The sequence below is a fragment of the Lithobates pipiens genome, unplaced genomic scaffold, assembly GCF_037356315.1.
Source record: "Lithobates pipiens isolate NorthernLeopardFrog02 unplaced genomic scaffold, aLitPip1_a1.2 Scaffold_22, whole genome shotgun sequence".
NCBI lineage: Eukaryota > Metazoa > Chordata > Amphibia > Anura > Ranidae > Lithobates > Lithobates pipiens.
Window position 1 is genome coordinate 210,270,695 of NW_027507784.1, and position 23,270 is coordinate 210,293,964.

Genomic DNA, 23,270 nt, shown 5'->3' on the forward strand with positions numbered 1-23,270 from the left:
CCGCTCTGCAGACAGATAGAAAAATGGGATTTTCCTCAGTCTGCAGAATCAGACGATAGCGGGTGTCTGCGGATTTTTATCCGCAGACACCCGCTATCCCATAGGAATGCATGTAGGTCCATATTTCATCCACAAAAAAGGATGGATGAAATACAGATATAATGTCCGCATGTGTGAAAGGGGCCTTATAAGCAGTTTTGCTCCTTTTGGGATAAAGGTTTTACATACAGCGGGTAAAATAAGCATTGAACGTCATTTTTCTAGGTAAATTTCTAAAAAGGTGCTATTGGCAAGAAATTTCCACCACATGTCATTAACCCATGCAATCCATACAAAAACCAAAACATATTCAGAAATTAAGTTATGTAATAAAATAGAATGCCACAGGGGGGGGGGGGTAAAGTATTGAACACACGAAAAAAAAAGAAAAAAAAGAAAAAGGGGGGGGGGGTGCAAAAGGGCATGGAATTCCAAGACACCAGCAATTAGAAAATAAATTCTCTGCCCCTCGTCAGTGCCAATTAACCACTTGTCAACCTCCTAACTAAATATTCGCCATGGGGTGGGGGGCCCATGGCCCGACAGCATGCGAGCAGACATTCTCTGCAGCTCCCTGATCCCCTCTGCATAACTGCTTCCTTATTTCGGCTATTTTTTCCTCCTGGCTCTTTTTAAAGCAGAAAAGTTTTAGAAAACATAATACAAGATATCCGTGACATCGACCACGCAGCGCACCAACGTTTCCTCCTGGCTCTTTGGAAAAGGCTGACATTCCCTGAGTATTTTTGGATGGGAAAACAGAGGAAAAGGCAACCCCTGGCCAAGATGAACATCAACATGCTTTATGGTCAAGATGGCCACCACTCCACTGATCGTCATGCATCCCCACCAGAATTGTTTGAAGATAAACCCATGTCCATTCCACCACCTTCCCTAGATGCATCTGCTCCACTGGCTTAGCTCTCCCAGACTTCTACTGGCGAGGACAGTATGGAGGATGACCCAGAGCCTACCCTGCTGGAGGTCCCGAAAATAATCATGGTAAATAATTCTGACCTTATGGTTAAGGTGGAGCAGCTTAAACTGAACATAACTATTATGCGCCAGGACGTGCATAAGATCTGACACCCAATTTCAGATACAGAGTGGCGCATCAGCGAGTTGGAGGACACCCTGTCCTTCCTGCTATTAAAACCTGTGGCACCTGATAAAGAGAATTACTTTAAAAAGCTCTTCTGAAACAAGTGAACACACTCAATCCAATACTCCTGGGGTTTTCTGGCCTGCCTAACTGGGAGAAATGGGGGGGGGGGGGGGGGGGGAGAGATCAGCCACGCTTAGATTCCCAGAAGATACCCCTAAAATTTGCAATAGACTGGACATGACACTAATTGAAATCCCAGGCTGGTGGGAAGTGCAGCAACAACTTAACAGAAGACGGGGAGGACTAAGGGGGTTCGGCGATTTGGAAAGGTAAATACAAGAATTGTTGGATGGAGTGGACACAGGGGTACCGGCTTTGTCTGGAGAACAGTATAGGAGAGCACCACCTCAGGGGGGAGAGCCATAGGCTTGAAGGAGTAGGAGTGTCTTGAGTTCACTGATCACGAGGAGAGCGATACCCACAATAAGGGGAATGTGGAGGGGGGGTGGGGGGCAGGGAGAGACACCTCTCAGACAACAAAAAGCGATGCACTAACCATGAATAAACCCAGGTGACTATTACAATAAGGGGTAGCCTAATACCCAGGGCAAAAATCTGCTCCCGATGTCATTCACCAATAGGAAAACATTGAATTTTGTGTTGTACAATGTACATGGGTTAAATTCTCCTGTAAAGAGGAGACAATATATTAAAAAGAGAATTAAAGTAATAATATGCAGATAGTCGTATTACAGGAGATACACATCTCACTGGGCTCGAATTGCAAAATATGGTCAAAAGATTGCCCAATATGGTATTATGGAGACTCCTCAACAAATAGGGCAAAGGAAGTGGCCATAGGATTTGCCAGGGGTGTAAGGTTTGTCCCGGAGGCGAGAGAGGTAGACCTGGGAAGGGCACTACATATCCCTGAGAGGGAAACTAAATGAAGTGGAGTATTCCATGGCAAATATCTATTGGCCAAATAAAAAGTCAATAAAATACATAATGGGTGCCATCAAGAAAATTCTCAGAGTTCAAGAGTGGAAGTGCCATCATGGCGGGGGGTTTAATCTGTGTATGGAACCGGGGATTGATAGTACGTCCCATGTACAGCGGACTGGAAATGCACAGATGAAGAGGTTAATAAATTACACCAACAACAATTAGTGGATGATCGAGCTGCAGAATTAAAAATGTCATGATCTCGATTCACCCCCAGAGGTTGCAGATTCTGTCATATAAACGAGTGGAAAAACTATCTGCTCACTCAGCTGTTAAAAGAAAACATGTGGGCAGTCTGCCAGGCTTTTATTTAACTTGGGACACTAAGCTTCCTTCTTAGATCAAAAAGGTATAGAACTTCTGTGTAAATAATCTGGGCAGACTGCCAAGTTTTGAACAATGTGTAAATGCAGGAAGTTTAACCACTTAAAGTCTAAATTTTTCTGAAACTTTTCTCAAGTTAAAAATCAATATTTTTTGCTAGAAAATTACTTGGAACCCACACATACATACATTTTAGCAGAGACCATAGGGAATAAATGGCAATATTTTATGTCACACTGCATTTCCCCTGCGGCCACATGCAATTTTTTTTAGGGGAAGTAAGGTTAGCCCAATTTTTTGGTTTTAATGTGAATGATGTTACGCCACGAGAATCGTGACCTATCTTCTAAGAAAAAAAAAATAGCCATTCTCATTTTAGCCATAATTGTGCAGCTCTATACAACATGCCAGAATACCCAACTATACAGGGGACGTACTCAAGAATTGATCTCTTCCCGATTGAACACTGGCTGCTGGAAACAGTATGCAGTACAAATGTTGAAATCACAACCTTCTCAGATCACGCCCCAGTGACAATGAGTGGGTTCAGAGAAGGCCCAATACATGGACATTGAATGTGGACCTGTTACGGGACAAAGTGACAGAAGATGGCATAAGAGGACTAGAGCAGTATTTTCAAATAAATCAGGTGGTTTAAAGCTACAGTTTGGGAAACACAAAGCTTTATCAGAGGAGTCTTGATTGCAATAGGGGGAAAAAGAAAAAAAAAAAAAAAGAAGAGGAACTGAAAGACCTATTCGAACACGGAACCCAATCGGCATTTAATAAAATCAAGAAAGAGGTACCAATGAGGCAATAAAAACAGAAATATCTGGCCAAAATACTTCAACTTCATACTACAATCAGTAATTTACATAGAGAAAAACCACAAACTAGTACTGGAGGAATAGCATACACAGCAGCAGAACTAACAAATAATTTCCAAGAGTACTAAGGTAAACTATACTCGATTAACCAAAAGCCTGAAAAGGATAAAGAGGAAAGAAAAGAAAAAAAATTAAAGTATTTTTAGACGAATTAAGATTAAATAAAATCTCAGATGAGAAATTAAAAGCACTAGAGGACCCCATAACTGAAGATGCGAATATGAGAGCCTTACTAGATTCCCCGTGAGGGAAAAGCCCAGGACCTGGCGACGATTACAAGAAATTTAAAGACATTTTATTCCCCAAACTATGACCCTATAATATGAATGGAATAGGGACTAAATGGGAGACGAGAACAGAGGCTCTGGATGCCGGAACAACCATTATACCAAAAGGGAAGGGAAAGAGGTCTCATTGTGTTGAAGCTATACACCTATTGCACTGTTAAACACGGACAGTTATTGGCGAGATTTCTTGCAGGAAGAATGAAAAAAACAGTAACAAATGAATTAGTACATACAGACCAAGTGGGTTTTATACCCGGAAAGGGAACGCAGGGATAATGGCATTAGAACGCTTTTGATGGTGCAGAAAAGAAAAGTGGAATCCCAGAACTGCTTCTGTCAACTGACGCCGAAAAAAACATTCAGACTGGGGTATAATGCGGAACACAATTGAGGCAATGAGAATAGGCCCAAAAATGATCAATTGGATTAACGTACTATATAATCTTCCAACAGCTAGGTTGAAGGTAAAAAACGGGACAGTCTTAGGACTTTTCAAAATGCATAACTGTACACAGGTGTCCCCCAAGCCCCTTGCTGTCACTAGAACCACTGTTGGCAGGGATTAGACAGAATCAAGATAGGAAGAACACAAGCTAGCGGCTTACGCCGACAATATCCTGTTTTTTGTTTTTTTACAAACCCTAGGACAGTGATGGCGAACCTTGGCACTCCAGATGTTTTGGAACTACATTTCCCATGATGCTCCACTACACTGCAGAGTGCATGAGCATCATGGGAAATGTAGTTCCAAAACATCTGGAGTGCCAAGGTTCGCCATCACTGCCCTAGGATAACCCTTCCCAATTTAATGAAATAAAAAAAAAAAAAGAATTTAGTTACAACAAGTTATCAAATTTTAAAAATAATTCTTCCAAGTCAGAGATGCTGAATATCAATGTACAAAAGCAGGTATACAAAAAACGAGTTTCCATTTACTTGGAGAAAAAAAAAAAAAAATGAGGGGTTAAAAACAATCTATGGCAACATTGTACCAATCAAACTTCATCAAATCGCATCAAGATAGTTGTCATGGACCCCCAGAACACCAACGATGGGGCACCCCAGAATTCTTTGGTAGTCTTCAGATTTCATAATGCCATGCACATGGTCAAGACATCCAGTGCCTGAAGCAGCTAAGCAACCACAAAACCATCAGTGAACCTCCACTTGACTGTATTCTTCAACACCTTCACGCAAAATCACGTACCTGTATGTGATTTTGCTTAAAGTGGTTAAGTCTAGAGCTGCGCGATCCTGGCTAAATTGAGAATCACAATTTTTTTGCTTAGAAGATAGATCGCGATACTCGCGGTTTAACATCTTTCACAAAAAAAAAAAATTGAAGTGTATTTTTTCCCCAAATAAATTGCATTTGAAAGACCACTGGGCAAATACAGTGTGACATAAAATATTGCAGCAATTGCCATTTTATTCCCTAGGGTCTCTGCTAAAAATTCCAAGTAATTTTCTAGCAAAAAATATTGATTTTCACTTAAGAAAGAAAAAGATTTAGACTTTAAGTGGTTAAACTTCCTGCATTTACACAGGTTGAAAGCTTGACAGACTGCCCAGATTATTTGTTTACACAAGAAGTTCTATCCCTTTGATCTAAGAAGTAAGCTTTAGAGCCGGTTCACACAGGGGCAACTCAGTTCCGACTTCAGATCGCCCCTAGTCGCCTCAGGTCAGACAACATGTAAAAAATCAATGTAAGGTAATGAGAGCAGTCTTAATGCACACTACTGAAGTCGCTCAGACTTCAGAAAAGTTTCCTGTACTACTTCAAACCGACTTGTAGGCGACTGGTACCCGTTGATTTCAATGGAGGTCGCCTACAAGTCGGATCTCCGTCTATACGGAGGAGACTCTCACAGAATTATCAGCTCTGAAGAGGGAACACCACACCAAATTTATGAAAAAAAATTTGCCGTGGGTTCCCCCTCCGAGAGCATACCAGGCCCTTAGGTCTGGTTTGGATTCTAAGGGGAACCCCCCCCCTACGCCGAAAAAAAAATGGCGTGGGGCCCCCCCCCCCCCCAGATCCATACCAGACCCTTAACCGAGCGGGCTACCTGACCGGCCAGGAAAGGGCGCGGCCCCCCCACCCCTAAGCACCTTGTCCTCATGTTGACGAGGACAAGGGCCTCTTCCCGACAACCCTGGCCGTTGGTTGTCGGGGTCTACGGGGGGGCTTATCGGAATCCGGGAGCCCCCTTTAATAAGGGGGCCCCCAGATCCCGGCCCCCCACTATGTGAATGAGTATGGGGTACAATGTACCCCTACCCATTGACCTGTGAAAAAAAAAATAGTTTATTGCACAGCTCCGGGGGTCATCTCGCTGGACTCCTCCGCTGTGTTCTGCTCTTTTGCTAGCTCTTTCACTAGCGGAGGAGCCCGGCTTTCTTCTTCGCCGCCGCCCTCTTCTTCCGACTTCGGGGGTCTTGTCCCCCTTTTCGGTTCTTCTTGCCGGGCCACCGCGCCTTCTTCTAGCTCTTTTACAACCGGTGGCCTGGTCTTCTGTCGCCGCCGCCGTCTTCTGTTCTCCTCTTCAGATGTTTCCTCGTCTGTGAAGAGAAGACTGACATCATAATGGGCGGGGACATCATCCAGGATGTCCCTATACAAGTCGCCGCGCGCCGCGTCCCTGTCATTGTGAGCGGAGACAGCGACGAAGCAACATGAAGAGAAGAACAGAAGACGGCGGCGGCGACAGAAGACCAGGCTAGAAGGTGCGGTGGCCCGGCAAGAAGAACCGAAGAGGGGGACAAGACCCCCAAAGTCGGAAGAAGAAAGCCGGGCTCGTCCGCTAGTGAAATAGCTAGCAAAAGAGCAGAGGACAGGGGAGGAGTCCGGCGAGAAGACCCCCGGAGCTGTGCAATAAACTATTTTAACCCGTGTGTTTTTTTTTGTACATTTTTTTCACAGGTGAATGGGTAGGGGTACATTGTACCCCCATACTCATTCACATAGGGTGGGGGCCGGGATCTGGGGGCCCCCCACCCCAAAGCACCTTGTCCCCATGTTGATGAGGACAAGGGCCTCTTCCCGACAACCCTGGCCGTTGGTTGGGGTCTGCGGGCGGGGGGCTTATCGGAATTCGGGAGCCCCTTTAAAAAGGGGGCCCCCAGATCCCGGCCCCCCACCCTATTGTTGAGGGCACGCAGCCTGGTACGGCTCAGGAGGGGGGGGCGCGCGCTCGTCCCCTCCCCCTTTCCTGGCCAGCCAGGTAGCGTGCTCGGATAAGGGTCTGGTATGGATCTGGGGGGACCCTCACGCCATTTTTTTGGTGTAGCGGGGTTCCCCTTAGAATCCATATCAGACCTAAGGGCCTGGTATCCTCTCGGAGGGGGAACCCATGCCATTTTTTTTTTTTAATTTGGCGTGGAGTTCCCCCTTCAGAGCTCATTCTCCGATTGGCCACAGCAAAAGTCACCTGGCCTGGGGCGTGTTCAAGGCGCCTCCAAAAGTCGTGTTGAGTCGTGTTGCCCCTGTGTGAACTGGCTCTTAGTTGTTCCAAGTTCTAAATTTGGCAGATTTTTTTACCTAACACCCTAGAGAATAAAGTGGCAGTAACAGATAATAAATGCATGATAGGACTTATTAAAAATGAGATCTGGGGATCAAAGAGACCTGAGATCTCATATTTACACTAAAATGCAATAAAAAAAAAAAAAAAATGTGTTGCTTTAAGAGGTCTCCCGCCGCTGAGACGAATTAAAAGATCACCTTTATCTGAAAGTGGACCGCCTGCTGAAGAGGATAATGGAGTTATCGCAACTCGCTGCTGCCATAACATCGATATTACTCTTTAAAGTATTGCCATATGACGGGAGGTCCGGAAGTGGTTACTAGGGTTTACTTCCTCTTGTTTTCAGCAAACCTTGCAAAGTAAAAGCATTACCAGCTAAGATGCATTGCATGTGGCACTAACCTGCAAACGAAACCCGCAATGTCCTCACTGCAGGAAGCGTCCATCTTCATCCCTCTTCCTTCAGGGGCTGCAGACTCTGCCTGTGTGAAGTCACTTACATTCATGCACTGACGACATTTAAAAATTTCCACTCCCTATAGGCAGGCCTAGAATAAGGCTCATCTATAGGTAAAGCTCAGCTTTCTTGTAACCACCACCGATGCGGCTAAGCAGCCTCTGGGCTATTACAAGCAGCGGGAGGGGAAGTTCCACAAAGCCAGAGTTTACCCATCCCACTGAGAGACCCAAGTACCTATCACAAGGGATGTTTACATTCTTTGTGACAGCAATAAAAATCCCACAGCAAGCAGCTAGGCATGCTCCCAAGCGACAGCTGTTAATTTACACACGGAACAGCAACTCTGCCTTGCCAAGCCAACCCCCCCCCCCATTGTCTCACTGGCTGTGATTGACCAATTGATCCCACTGCTGTCAAAAGCCAATCAGGAGTGTGACTTCCTGGAGAGGCAAGGCTCATGGACATCGCTGGATCGAGAGGGGGCTCAGAGGCCTGCTGCACACAGGTGTGCCTTTACAACCACTTTTAGTAAGCATGCTTCCAGCACAGAACAGCTATACATATGTGGCAGCCTGGCATCAAAGCACCCAGCCAAGCTGCCACACTAATATGGGCAGGGTAACAAGGTAAAGAGGGGGGGGGGGGGGGACACAACTCTGAACTAGGTGCAAGTGTCCATAACCCTTTGTGCAAATTTTGATTTATAACCATTTACAATCTCCACACACACAGATTGTGATTTTCATATTTTGCATAGAAAGAATTGTGAAACTCTAGTAAGTTTGCGATAATTCATTATGCTGCTCTAGTACAAAGACATCAAGGGGGGGGGTATTCTGGTAGTTATTTGAGGCTCAATAGATAAGAGCGATCACCAGAGCTTCGAAAAAGTATTTATACCAGGGTGGATTAAGAATAATAAATATATATAAATTTTTTTAATGTTTTTGATTTTTATAATGGTTTAATAAAAACACTGAGAAAAAAAAAAAAAAAAAAAAAACTAAAGAAAGGTTTCTATGAAACAATAATTTAGTTTATTCAGCATGAAATGGAGATTATGTAGCATGGGGCTGTATATTCTGCAATATTTACATTTTTGTTAAATGCATTCAGTGAATCAAAGCTCTGCAAGCTGAGAACATACACTGCATTGATGCATTCACACAGTAACCAGGAGATAAACAAAGTTAAAGCGGAGGTCCACCCTAAAATGGACCTCCGCTCATCGGAATGCCCCCCCCCTCCGGCGCCACAATTGGCACCTTTCAGGAGGGAGGGGGGTGCAGTTACCTGGATAATCCAGGTAACTGCACCCACTTCCGGGATAGCTGTCTGCGGAAAGGGGCGTAGATTACGCCCCTTTCCGCAACTGCCCGCCCCTTTGCGGAAGTGCCCCGCTGCCTGCTGGGAAACACACAGTTCCCAGAGGCAGCGGGGACCGTCCGGATTGCGCCGCGCGGCTCGCGCATGCGCAGTAGGGAACCGGGAAATGAAGCCGAAAGGCTCCATTTCCTGATTCCCATACCCAAGATGGCGGCGGCAGGACCCGACAGACGACCTAGCGATCGGCTTTGGGTGCCGACATCGCGGGCGCGCTGGACAGGTAAGTGTCACTATTTTAAAAGTCAGCAGCTGCAGTATTTGTAGCTGCTGGCTTTAAAAAAAAAAAAACGCGGAGTCCCGGTGGACTCCCGCTTTAAGGAATATTCCTTTATCCCATCATTTTACAAATTATGTACACTACAAACCGTATGACTGAATCTGTTCTGATATCGCCGTTTTACTAACCTGACAGCTTATTCTAAATAGGAAAGCAAATATTAAAGTTTCTAACTACCAGCAAAAACAAGTCCTTACATATGAAGATCTCGTATAGTTTCAGATCCATCATGGCAACGCCTGTTAGTGGCAATCCGCTCACCTGCTGCCACCACATCCCATTAAAGTTAATGGAACTGTTGGCGAGTCAACAGTGGGTCAGGGAAGGAGCCGCTGTAGAAATAGGATGACAGTTGCCCTTAAAAAAAAAAAAAAAAAAAAATTCCATCCCAATTCATACGCCTTGACATATTCTATTTTATCATGTTACAACCAAAAACAAATGTATTAGGAGTTGACCAAAGTGGCAAATAAATTGTGAAGTGGAAGGAAAATGATAAATGGTTTTACAAATAAAATATCTGATCCATTCTAGATCGGGTGAATATAGGATGGAAAAGGATCTGGGGGTCCTAGTAGATGATAGGCTCAGCAATGTCATGCAATGCCAAGCTGCTGCAAGCAAAGCAAACAGAATATTGTCATGCGTTAAAAAGGGGATTAACTCCAGAGATAAAACTATAAATTCTCCCGCTCTACAAGACTCTAGTCAGGCCGCACCTAGAGTATGCTGCCCAGTTATAGCACATCCTTCCTGAGGACTGCTGCCCAGAACTGGAGAGAGTACAGAGAATGGCAACAAAACTAAGACTGGAGGACATTAGGTATAAAGTACAAATACTATACTGGTAGAGGGTTCTTTACTCTAAGAGCGGTAAGGATGTAGAGTTCCCTTTCACAGGCAGTGGTTTCAGCGGGCAGCATTAAAGAGAAAAAAAAACCTATACACATTGGACTTGTGTCTTTTTTTCAACTTCGCCTACTATGCAACTATGAAAAGCGTGGCGTGCATTTGTATTCAGCCCCCCTTGATCAATATATGCAGCGAATCACCATTCGCTGCAATTACAGCCACAAGTCTTTGGATAGGTCTCTACCAGCTTTGCTCATGTATAGAGAAATATTTGTCCATTCTTTGCAAAATAGCTCAAGCTCTGTCAGATTGGATGGAGCGCATCTATGAACAGCAGTTTTCAAGTCTTGACACAGATTCTCAATTGTATTTAGGTCTGGACTTAAACCTTCTTCCACAGGTATGCCGTGTCGCCCACATGGCATCTCCCAAACGGGACTTCTTATGGCTCTCTTCTTGTCACTTTTCCATAAAGGCCAGATTTGTTGAGTGCACAGGTAATAGTTGAATAGTTATCTTGTGGACAGATATAGAGCTGTAGATCTCTGCAGCTCCTCCAGAGTTACCATGGGCTTCTTGGCTGCTTTTCTGATTAATGCTCTCCTTGCCCAGCCTGTCAGTTTAGGTGAATAGCCATGTCTTGGTGGTTTTTCAGTTGTACCATACTCTTTCCATTTTCAGATTATGGATTGAACAGTGCTATTATAATATGATTTTATAACCCAACTCTGCTTTATTCTTCTCCACAACTTTATCCCTGACCCGTCTGGCGTGTTCCTTGGCCTTCATGAAATGGTTTGTTCACCAAGATTCTCTAACAAACCTCAGGAGGGCTTCAGGGAACAGCTGTATTTATACGGATAAAAAGATAAATAAAAAAAATAGAAATAAAAATTACACACAGGTGGACTATTTACCAATTGGGTGACTTCTGAAGGCAATTGGTTCCACTAGATTTCAGTTAGGGGTATCAGAGTAAAGGGGGCCGAATACAAATGCACACTTTTCAGATATTTGTAAAAAGAAAATTTGAAAACATTTATCATTTTTCTTCCACTTTGCAATTATATGCCACTTTGTGTTGGCCTATCACATAAAATAAAAATAAATTTATGGTTTTGGTTCTAACATGACAAAAATGTGGAAAATTTAAAGGGGTATGAATACTTTTTCAAGGCACTGTAGTTCATTAGGAACTACAAGCCGCCAGCTACAATGGCTGATGGTACTTGTAGGAAGTCATTCACATTAAAGCGGATTAAAAGATGCGCCCATGTGGCCAGAGCCCCGTAGGGCCACACCATTTTCAAATGTTGACAGTGGGTGCAGGGAAAAGATCCCCCATTCACTGTCAAGGGGGGGTGGGGTGTAGATGAGGGGAGAAGCTGCAGATGCTGGAACATATTACATGTTCCACCCTAAATACAGGAGGAACATTAACATGTTTCAAAGGTTACCTTTTAAAAAAAAAAATAAAAAAAAAAATAAATAAAAAAAGACACTCTTAAGCCTCGTACACACGGTACATTTGTTGGCCAACTGGGCATCTGATTTTTGTCAAAAGGGTGTGTGCCAGGATCTTGTCTTGCATACCAACATTACACAATTGTAGTGTCATACTACGAGGAATTTCAGCTCTTGAGCGCCACTCTTTGGGCCCCTTCTGCTAAATTTTGTGTTTGGCGAGCATCAAATCCGAGCATGCGCGTTTGGATTTTCGACTTTTGTATCACAGATGTGTATGACTAAAGCTGCACAATTCTGGCTAAAAATGAGAATCACAATTTTTTTGCTTAGAAGATAGATCACGATTCTCGCGGTATATCATCTTTCACATTAAAACAAAAAAAAAAATAAATTGCGCTAACTTTACTGTTTTTTTTTATTGAAGTGTATTTTTTCCCAAAAAAATTGCATTTGAAAGACTACTGAGCAAATACAGTGTGACAAAATATTGCAGAAATTGCCATTTTATTCCCGAGGGAGAGGGAGGAAATCTCTATCAAAATGTTTGGGGGTTCCAAGTCATTTTCTAGCAATAAATATTGATTTTAACTTAAGAAAGAAGTGTCGGGAAAAGATTTATACTTTAAGTGGTTAAACTTCCTGCATTTACAGTGGTTGGCAGACAGCCCAGATTGTTTACACAGAAGTTCTATGCCTTTGTAACTAACTTAGTTCTTAGATAAATGTTTCAAGTTCTAAACTTTGCAGATTGCCCAAGATGCTTTCCTTTGACAGCTGAGTGAGCAGATAATCTCTCCACTTGATTATATGAAAGAATCGAGAGATCGTTGGGGGGGGGGGGGGGGGGAGACCAAGATAGCGTTTTTTTTTAACTATTGATCGTGCAGCTCTAGTACTGACCATACGAAAATCAGACATCAAGCCGTTGTCTGCTGAAAATTTACTAGCCTATCATCCAACATTTGTTGGTCAAAAATTGGACAATTATCAAAAGGCGCATACCAACAGTAAGATTTTAGGACAACAGTGTCAGACAATTCCCTGCCAACAATCGTACCGTGTTTACAAGGCTTTAGGGCACACGATACGAGCCGTCTGCCGTATTTTTGAACGTTACTACGGTGCTGTCGACAGCAGGATTTAGCTTTTTCGTCAGACAAAAGCAGGATGTGCAGACTATAAAGTTTGTTGGCTGCAAATGCAATGTCAGAGCAAGACTACATACAAAAACTATACAACACATTACGTCACTTCTGACATATTCTGTCGTACGAAAGTGTTCATATAGTAAGTAACCTCTTCACTTTTGACACGAGACTAGCATGCAAAAAAAAAAAATAAATAAAAAAAAAAAAAAAAAAAGCAGCATGTGTACGAGTGACAGTGCAAAAAGCCCCAAAAACCCACTGATATTCACCTTACCTCTGTTCCCCCACTGCTACGTCCTCCATCAGGTGCCAAAATCCCCAGTGTCGGCTGGTATAGGATGCTAGGGGAAGTGGAGACATCACTTCCTCCACAATGGAACTAGTGCTCGAACCTAGCACTGTCACATGGGAGCAAGCCATATGTGCCTCCATACCTAGAAATATTAGTGCCAGAAAAGAGGACCCTGCTTTTTTTCTGAAGCGCCAGACATGGCATAGATATCCATGACTATCTATTCCCGGGAGTGGGAGCAAATACCTGGATCAGACAATACTGGATCTGCGCCTCCCTCCTGAAAACTGTGACACCGAAGGGGGGGGGGGGGGGGGAATATTCCATAAATCAGAAGTTCCATTTTTGGGGTAGAACTCCGCTTTAAGGGGAGCAGTTAAAATTTGCATTTTACTGCCCCCTAACCACAAGTGTAAACAAGGCCTGAATTCATCTGACCAAATCCAGGTACTGTTCAACAATTTTCTACCCAGTACAAAGTTACTTGTTGATCAAAGTTGCCGACAGGGCTACCCCTGTAATTTATTTCCATTCGGCAAAAACGGTTTAAAATTTTAAATAAATGCATGCGAAGCTCGTCTTGCTCCTTGTGATGTACCCATAAACCACTCATCAGTAACGGATTGGCCTGTCTGAAAATGTATCTATTTAAAAGCACAGTTTTTTGTTTTGGCAAAAAAAAAAAAAGCCATGTGTCATGGATGCAATGTCAGTCTGCTGCAGTCAGCTGTCTGCCTGTACCTCCCATACAGGCAATTACTGAAAGTGGAAGTAAACCCATCGATTTAAACAGTTAAAAAAAAAAAAAGGCATTCCGGGAATGCTAACTGCACATTGGCTGTGCTCTCAGCCAAACTATCAAACCATCCAATGGCTGGTGTCATAACGGATCACATGTGCAGCACCATAGCAATTGAAGATTAAACAGAGGCAAAGATGGCAGCTTCCTTGGCTGAAAACGATAGGGGAGTTTACTTCCACTTGAAGTGCAGTAAGGAACACTACAAGGGTGCTCATCCTCCTTGCAGTTCATTGAGAACACCAAGCAGTCTGCCACTGTGGAAGATGGGACTTGCAGTTCATCCAGTGTTCTGTGTGAATGAATGAGGCAGCTGTGTGGGTGGAACTTCACACAGTCACGCCATTTTTTAAACTATGACAGCAGGTTTGGAGAGAAGTACACAGCAACATGTTATACCCTAAATATGGGTGTAAGGAGGTTACTAAAAGGTGAATGTAGCCTTTAAACATATGCAACCCTACCAACACAACTTTGTCTGCCTTCTGCAGTGAAAAAAAAACAGAAGGCAGTTAAAATGCCATCTTTGTACAAGCAAGGCACCTACACAATGAAGTACATTAAAGAAAATAGAGTGCGCATGAAAGTAAATAAAAGCATTATACAGTATACGGCTACTTTCACACTGAGGTGCTTGGCAGGCGCTATAGTGCTAAAAATAGGGCCTGCAAAGCGCCCTGAAAGCCGCACAATTCACTCCAATGTGAATGCACAGAGGGCTTTCACACTGAAGCAGTGCGCTTGCAAGACAGTCGAAAAGAGTCCAACAAGCTGCATATTTGTAGCGCTGTAGGAGGGATGTAATCACCGCTCCTAAAGCACCCCTTCCCATGGAAACCGGGGCAGAGCTGCAAACCCACCGCTAAATATAGCACTGCTTTACTGCTGGCACGCCTGCGTGTGAAAGTAGCCCAAGAGTAATTTATAACTTCAATTGCAGGTCAAAAAAAAGAAAGCAGCAAATGATTAGTTATTGTGGAGAAGGATAAACAGTTGGCAGACGATCTACAGATATTAGCTTTTACAATTGAAAGGTTCTTGTAGAAGGAATTTTAGGCCCCTTGCCCTTCCAATCACAGCATTGTAGTATGCCTGGGAGGCACGGATACAGTGTCCAGTCCCACTGCCAGCAGATTGTCATATCCTATGGCATGCTGAAATATGCTGTGGCTAAATGCTGTACCATGTGCTACTGGCATTTAGGGCCCTATGGATTCAGGGACAAATGGCCCTCATGTAGAAAATACCAAAACGCCAATATCTCTTGGTAAAACGTTCCACACAATCAAGCCACAGCGTATTTCCGCCTGCCATAGACTTTGCCAGGCTGTGGACAGTGGGCCTGAATGCTGCACCCATGTCACCCAGTAAAATTATGGGATTGGATGCACAGGTGCTAGATGACTCAATGTGCAAGGGGCCTAACTGGGATGCAGCAACTAGCATAAAAACAAAATTTATAGAACACAATGCACAAGATCAGATAAGTAGCTAAAGCTGGCCAATATATTCTACAAAATAAAAGCCTACCTGAAAAAAAAAAAAAGAGTCAGCCTCATAAGAGAATTTGTTCTTCCACTGGCACCAATTCATCAGAATAAAAAGTTAAAGCAGTATTAAAATAATAAAAAAAAAAACCCTTTGTTATATTGCAGCCTTACCAGTTCTCAAATGTGATGGTGGAGAACAAAATAGCTCCATAGGAGGGTCATTTAGCAGCCCCCCCCCCAATCAACACTGAGCTGATGGGAGAATCAAGCGATTTTTTTTGCCATGGTTGCAGGATAGAAAATCACTATGGCCAGCTTAAGTCTGTAGTGTTTCAACAAAACAAGTTACCCTGCAGATATAGATGTGAGAGGGTTGAGACAAACCATTTAACATTGACAGGGGTGCTTACAACGATCAGCTTTTATTCATGTAAAACCTTTAACCTAAATAGAAAAATAAAAAATAAAGCGGTTTGCTGGAACTGCTTATCAAGTATTAGCTGAAGTGTGGCAGCCCACCGCTGCAAAAACTAAAAGCAGCTACACATACTGCAGCTTCTGGCTTTTAATATGACACTTACCTGTCCTGGAAACCAGCAATGTCGACACCACAGCTGATGTTTTAATTCAGCTGTCGGATGCTGCCATTGCAGTTAAGGAAACCGGACAGTGTAGCGCATGTGCACACCTCTGCTCCTCTCTCACCTACTGACCCAGCGATAGGGGTGGGAACAGGATGCCTGTCAGAGTAACCTGCCGTCCACAAAAGGTTCCCTATATGGCACTTTTGGGTGGAACTCAGCTTTAATCTGTTAGAGCAGCCACCCTGCCACCCCCCAGACCGATGATGCTGCTGCCCAAATGGGTCTTTGTTGTTCTTTTATCCAAACTGGGGCCACTCTAATACAGGGGGTGTGTTCCTGGCCAGATCACTTGCTGAAAATCAGGAGTAAAGCCTAAGAAAACTAATGTAGTCACCACATCTAAGGCCCCTTTGAGACTGTCAGTGGAGCCACCTGTTCAGGGGGGAATCTATCCGCTAACCCTAGCGGAGTAGGTCCATGTCCCCTTGGGCTGAGCGGTACGCTATTCATCACCTCGCAACGGACTTAAGGCTTCATTTCTTCTATACATTTGTAAGTGTATTTTTACTTTTTTATCTTTAATAATAAAGGGTTTTACACTATTTCGAGTTCTATTTTTCCCTTTATGGTTTTGATGCCCCTGCTTTTTAAGTCCCTTTTTGGACCTCTGAGTAAGACGTCCAGGAGTGAGTCTTCTTCCCAACCCCCATTGGAGCGGTGGAACTAGGACACCGAGGACCCCCCCTGGCTGGAAGTGGTATCCATTTTTTACAAGTCTCGTGTAACCCTCTGTAGTGGGGGGTCATGGCTTTCTGGTAAGCGGCAAATCTTATCGCATGTTAGTGGTGGATTGAACACTCCTTTTTCCCATTGGACTTAGTGGTGGATTTTTTACGAATATTGTGGCTTATTTTTTGGAGGACTTTATTTACAGTTCTGCGATAATTAGTTCGGTGGCTCATGTATACGGACTTATTGCCTCATCTTTTTTTTATTTTTATGTTGATATAGGTTTATGTTATGGAAATTTATTGTAAGGGTTAGATTCTACGTTTTGAGATATTAATATACGTGTGTTTTATATCACGCATATTATAGATTTACACTAATTTATATAGGGTTGTTATATCTTGTTTACTATTTTAACACAACCTTTTTGCACAATTAGTCGTTTGTATAAGTTAAGCGCGGCTTAGGATTTTTCATCCATGTCCCCTTATGCAGAGCAGACACAGCCTGCTTTCCTTTATGGATCTATGAATCCTTTATATAAACCGACCCCCTGTCAGTTTCCATCCAATCACCCATACGTCTGTTTTTAGCGGCCAGGATCGGATTGTTGATGGGTGTCCATTGACATCTGCCGCTCCACAGAGCCAAAAGTATGTTCCGGTCTGGTCCACCTAAAACCACTGACAGGTAGACTCAAATCGGTCCACCCGTGTGAAAGTGGTCCAGAGGATCGGTAAGCTGCAACATATTACACATTTGGGTTTGACACCACAATTGCAGCCTTAACATTCACAACCTGAGTGTAGATCCAACTGACACAGGGGAAGAGTCTGCCTGGGTCAGATACAAATTAAATGGACAGCATAGGTTTGTCATAGTTTGAGTAAAGATAAAAAGGAGATTGTATAGTGTGTTGGACCCCTTGAGTGTACCCAGGAAATGGATAGGCCCTGATGACATCCATGCTGAGCCCTTGGGTTGTCATACTAGCCCAGAACTCCTAGTAGATAACTACTGATGGGATGTAGGACACACTGGGGGTTATTTATGAAAGGCAAATCCACTTTGCACTGCAAGCGCAGTCGCTCTAAATCTAAGGGGAATCTGAACTAAGATCTGAAATAAGGGGAAGCTCTGTTGATTTTATCATCCAATCACGTGCAAGCCAAAATTCTGTTTTTTTCTTGCATGTTCCGCTAGGATCTACAGCGACTTTACTTCCAAGTGCACTTGCAGTGCAAAGTGGATTTGTCTTTAGTAAATAACCCCCCACTGACTCCTGGAATGCATACAGCTACTACAAAGCCCAGCACACCCTTCCAGAGCAACCATAGAGGCCTGCGGTAGCCAGAAAGTGATGAGAAAGGAGTGACGGCCTACCTTCCATCTCCATGTCCTCGGGTTCGCTGAGTTGCTGCTCCCCGGGCTTCTGTTGCTGTTGTTGCTGATGGTGGTTCATATCTCTGGGCTCGGCCTCCAAGGCCTCGGGGCTTCCCGCTCGCTGCGCCGGCGTCGATTTGTTTTGTGGGCCCGGCTGGGTTGTGGCGGAGAGCGGCCTTGGCGGGGCCTGCGCAGCGGCTGCAGCCTGGGCCTTTCCCGCGGGCGGCTGCAGATGGGCCGGGGGAAGGGCAGAGGGAGCCGGCGGCAGAGAGACGCGAACGTATTTGCTCGCTATTCGCCCAATTTCGGCGCAGGGGGTCTGTCTCCCCGGGGGGGCTTCTCAACAGCAGCCGCCGGCGGAGAAGGAAAACTTCAGGACACTCTACCAACAAGCGCCGCTAGCCGGAGCCGAGCGGGCGAAGAAAAGCGTGTTCGGGCCTTGCAGCTCCGGGCCGCGGGGAGCTCGTGTGCTGCTCTCGCCTTCCCTCCCTCTGCTCATTGGTCGGATAAGAACACAGCCGGTGCAGCGGGAGCTTTGCGGCCTGACTCTATTCTCACCGGCCCCGCGCCTTTTCTACTCACAACGCCTCATAGACCCGGCCAGGGACCCCGCCTATTCCCAACAAGAGAACGCAACACACACCGCACAGCTCACTAACCACAATACTAGCGCCCTTTCCTTCCCTGTCTATGCTGGCTGCTTGCACAGCCTCTGTATGGAGACGCTAGGCTCTCAAAATGGCGGCTCAGTGAAATGTCACATCCGCATGGGGCAGCGTGATAGAGGGAGGAGGGAAGAAGAGAGGGAGGGAGGAAGAGAGAGATAATCAAAGCGTGGGACCGCCACGGCCCTCTATAACAATGTGTTCATCAAACATTGTCTGCCTGGGGACCGCCGTGTGCACGTGTATAGGGAGCTCCTAACATGCCTTTCTCCTCAACTTTCTCACCCTGAATGGTTGAGGGATCCGCTCACTTTAAGCGGTTGTATAGTCAAAATTTAAACTTTTACCTACCTACAGGTAAGCCTATAATAAGGCTTACTTGTTGGTAAAAAACATCTCCTAAACCCTACTATTCCCCTCGCAATGAGCCGCTGAAGCGCACAGGGGATTCTCGGCCGAAAGCTCGGCAGATGCCGGACCCTGCCGTAAAGAAATCTCCCGCGTGCATGTGCGGGAGTGACGACATCGCGGCTCCGGCCACTCACAGCGCCGGAAGACACGCCAAGGGAACATGTCAGCTTCCTCAGCGTGGATCGGGTGAGATGTCGGGGCCTCGTTCTAAGGTAAGTATTTTATAATGAGCTAGTATGCGGTGCATACTAGTTCATTATGCCTTTTGCCTTACAGGTGTGTAAAAAAATGCCAGCGGGTATACAATCGCTTTAAAGGCAGAGTTCACCTACATAACCTAACCCATGCAGACCAGGGGCCCCAATAGTCTAACGCATTCTGCACTATTTGTAAAAAGTATTGTTTAATGGAAAGATCATAACTCTACGGAATTTCTGTCACCCATGGAACCTGGCCAAAATACTCCAAGTGTTTACATTCTTATGTTCTTGCTTATTTCCAGGACACGGCAGATGTTGGGCGCAGGAGCAATGCGTTTCCAGACTCAAAAGCTGCGCGTGTGTAGAGCATGCTCCCACTCAGCTATGCGTTGCTGGGATAGGGAAAGAGAGAATGCACTGCACATGCGTGGCATGTGAAACAGATAACGGGGTTATTTACTAAAACTGAAGAGTGCACAATCTAGTGCAGCTCTGCATAGTAACTAATCCGCTTCCAGGTTTTATTGTCAAAGCTCAAATAACCTCTAGCCCAAAAATTGAACTTCCGTTTTAAGAGAGACGAACCCCTGACATGCCACATTTGGCACGTCATTTGGGGGGGGGGGAGCAGATACCCTCTTTTTAGAGAGTCCCAGCTCCCACTTCCTCCCAGCGAACCCCGGCACCTAAAGGGAGATCACCTCTCCCCCCTCTCGGCAATCTGGGACATGTCGCAGCAGATTGCCCGGCCAGTCGCGACGCGTGCATGCACAGGGGGTGCCCAGCTATGAAGCCACAGTCGGGCGCCCACAGTTACAATGCCGTCACCGCAGAGAGGAGGAGGAGACGAGCGGGGCTTCATTCCCCCGCATAGCTGGACCCTGGGACAGGTAAGTGTCTGTTTTTTTTTTTTTTTTTTTTTTTAAGCAGAACTCTGTTTTAAACCCCCCCCTCCTGCCCAGACCAATTTTTAGCTTTCAGAGCTGTCACAATTTGAATGACTATTGTGCGGTCATGCTACACTGCACTCAAATTAAATTTTTAGCCTTTTTTTCACACAAATATAGCTTTCTTTTGGTGCTATTTAATCACCACTTGGGTTTTTATGGTCACTGATGGTTGGTACTGTGGACACTGGTAGGTGGCGCTGGTGGGCACTGGTAGGTGGCACAGAAGCCTCTGCAGAGACTCTCCATGATCGGGGCTGATATCCCTCTCACCGCCATTGTTTTTTTTTCTCCTCACGCTGCATGAGGAGAAAAAGTAGCCGATTACTGGCTCTGTTTACATCACATGCTCAGCTGTCATTGGCTGACAGCTGATTACATGGTAAGGGGTCGGATTGACCCCTTACTCCGATCTGTGATCAGCCGAGTCTCATAGACTTGCTGATCACAGAGCGCACCGCACACAGGCCGCTCGAGGACGGGAGGATGTCAATGGATGCCCTCCGTGCAAATTAGGTCCACTCTGTAGCCGTTCTTCGGCTATAGCGTGGACAGGAGATGGTTAAACAACCCGCAGTTAGAAGGTGATTGGCTACCTTGCACAGCTGCACCAAATTCTTAGTGCACCGACTTTAGTAAATCTACCCCAATGTGTCTGATCCATGTTGGCCTTTGGCCTATGGGTAGGCAGATATAAACGAACATGCATCCATTTACATCCAATTAATTCAGTGTCTGTCTAGGCTTGAAAACATTCAGACACACTCCATTTACATCTACCTGCACAGAGACCTAATGCAGAACTAAAGGAGCTCCCTATTATCTATTTCACATACCACATGTGTGCAGTTCATTCTCTCTTTCTCTCTCATACTAGGGCTGCCATCTGTCTGGGATTCACTCAGACAGTCTGGTTTTGAATCACATGTCGGGATTTCAGTCCGCCTGAAATGGGGACACAATATTCAGACCGGACTGTGACTCCCCATGCTCTAGAGCAGTGATTCTCAACCTCAGTCCCCAAGTACCCCCAACAGGCCATGCTTTCAGGTTTTCCTTTACTTTACACAGCTGATTTAAATCAATATCAATGACATGGTATTGATAAGAGCTATTTTATCTAAGGGAAGTTCCCAAAACACGGGCGTTGGGGATACTCAAGGACAGGGTTGAGAGCCACTTAGCACAGCAGAGCGCTTCCTATTCATTCACTGTCCAGTGCAGCTGAGGCTTCAAATAAAGGGACTGGGGAATCTCTGTCCTCAGTCCCTTTCTCTGTTTCAAAAGTGAGACATCAGGGGTCTATTCAAATGCCTGGTATTTCACCAAAGCCCCCCAACAGGGCTGTTAAAATATATTAAAAAAAGAATAAAAATAAAAAACGACACCGTCCACTGCCCTACTGACACCGACCCCTGCCCTACTGATACTGTCCTATTTACTGCTCTTCTGACTAACACTGTCCACTATTAAAGTGGTTGTAAAGGCATACTTGTTTTTTTTTATCTTAATGCATATGCAGTACGATAAAAGAAAAAAACTTCTGTGTGCAGCAGCTTGCCTCAGCCCCTCTAATACTTACCTGAGCACCATCTAGATCCAGCGATGTTGCATGACAGTGTCAGCTGTCTGGCACTCCCCTCCTCATTTTTTGAGTGAGCAGCATGGCGCCATTGGAGAGAATGGTGATAGGGAGCTGTTGCTCGGTCCAGGTGCCCCCATAGCACTTGCTATGGGGGGGGGGGGGAATCAACAGGAGGGAGGGGCCAGGAGCACAGAAGAGGGACAAGAGAAGAGGAGGATCTGGGCCTCTCTGTAAAACCACAGGGCAGGTAAGTATAACATGTTTGTCATTTTTAAGTAAAAAAAAAAACTAGACTTCACAATCACTTTAAGGTAGGCTGAGTTCATATTTTTACAGTAACATTTGTTTAAATATTCTGACAATATGTTATGGGTACCATGGGCGTCCACAGCAGGGGGCAAGGGGGGTCAAGTGCCCCCCCCGGAATCCTCGAGCCGCCGCCATGCTGCATTTTTTTTTACTGAGTCCGCTGGCGGCTGCATCCTCCGCTTTCTCCTCTGGATCACAGCGCTGGATGGCTCTGTTCAGCGGCCGCTCTGTAACACAGTCCCGCCCCCCCCAGACTGACTCGTGTGTTAGTAGAGAGAATCAATGTTCCGCCTATCACACAAGCCGGTCTGGGGGGGCAGGGCCATGTTACAGAGCAAACACCGAGCCAGCCAGCGTTGTGATCCAGAGGAGGAGATGCCCATCTGTACAGCCCGCCCTGTGTGCCACAGTGCCTGGATAGGAGGATCGAGGGGGGGAGGGGGGCTTCAGTGCTCTCCTCCACCACCACACTCTCCTTCCCCCCCCGTGCTCTCCTCCACCACCACACTCTCCTGCCCCTCCCCCCCCCTGTGCTCTCCTCCACCACCACAATCTCCTGCCCCCCCCCCCCAGTGCCCTCCTCCACCACCACACTCTCCTGCCCCCACCCCCGTGCTCTCCTCCACCATCACACTCTCCTGCCCCCCCCCCCCAGTGCTCTCCTCCACCACCACACTCTCCTGCCCCCCCCCCCAGTGCTCTCCTCCACCACCACACTCTCCTGCCCCCAGTGCTCTCCTCCACCACCACACTCTCCCGCCCCCCCCCCCAGTGCTCTCCTCCACCACCACACTCTCCTGCCCACCCAGTGCTCTCCTCCACCACCACACTCTCCTGCCCCCCCCAGTGCTCTCCTCCACCATCACACTCTCCTGCCCCCCCAGTGCTCTCCTCCACCATCACACTCTCCTGCCCCCCCCCAGTGCTCTCCTCCACCACCACACTCTCCTGCCCCCACCCCCGTGCTCTCCTCCACCATCACACTCTCCTGCCCCCCCCCAGTGCTCTCCTCCACCACCACACTCTCCTGCCCCCCCCCCAGTGCTCTCCTCCACCACCACACTCTCCTGCCCCCCCATACTGAGCCCCACACAGTGCACCTGAGAGGA

General features: G+C 45.8%; 1 protein-coding gene across 2 annotated transcripts in view; it reads right to left on the reverse strand.

The window, feature by feature from the left end:
- USP7 (ubiquitin specific peptidase 7) overlaps positions 1 to 18,803 on the reverse strand; it is a gene marked incomplete in the record, with an annotated part of 508,930 nt that extends 490,127 nt beyond the window's left edge. For both annotated transcript variants that reach the window (XM_077448850.1, XM_077448849.1), the window contains 1 exon segment: positions 18,045 to 18,803. In XM_077448850.1, the coding sequence (XP_077304976.1) occupies positions 18,045 to 18,123 (79 nt within the window).
- Between the last annotated feature and the right edge of the window lie 4,467 nt (positions 18,804 to 23,270).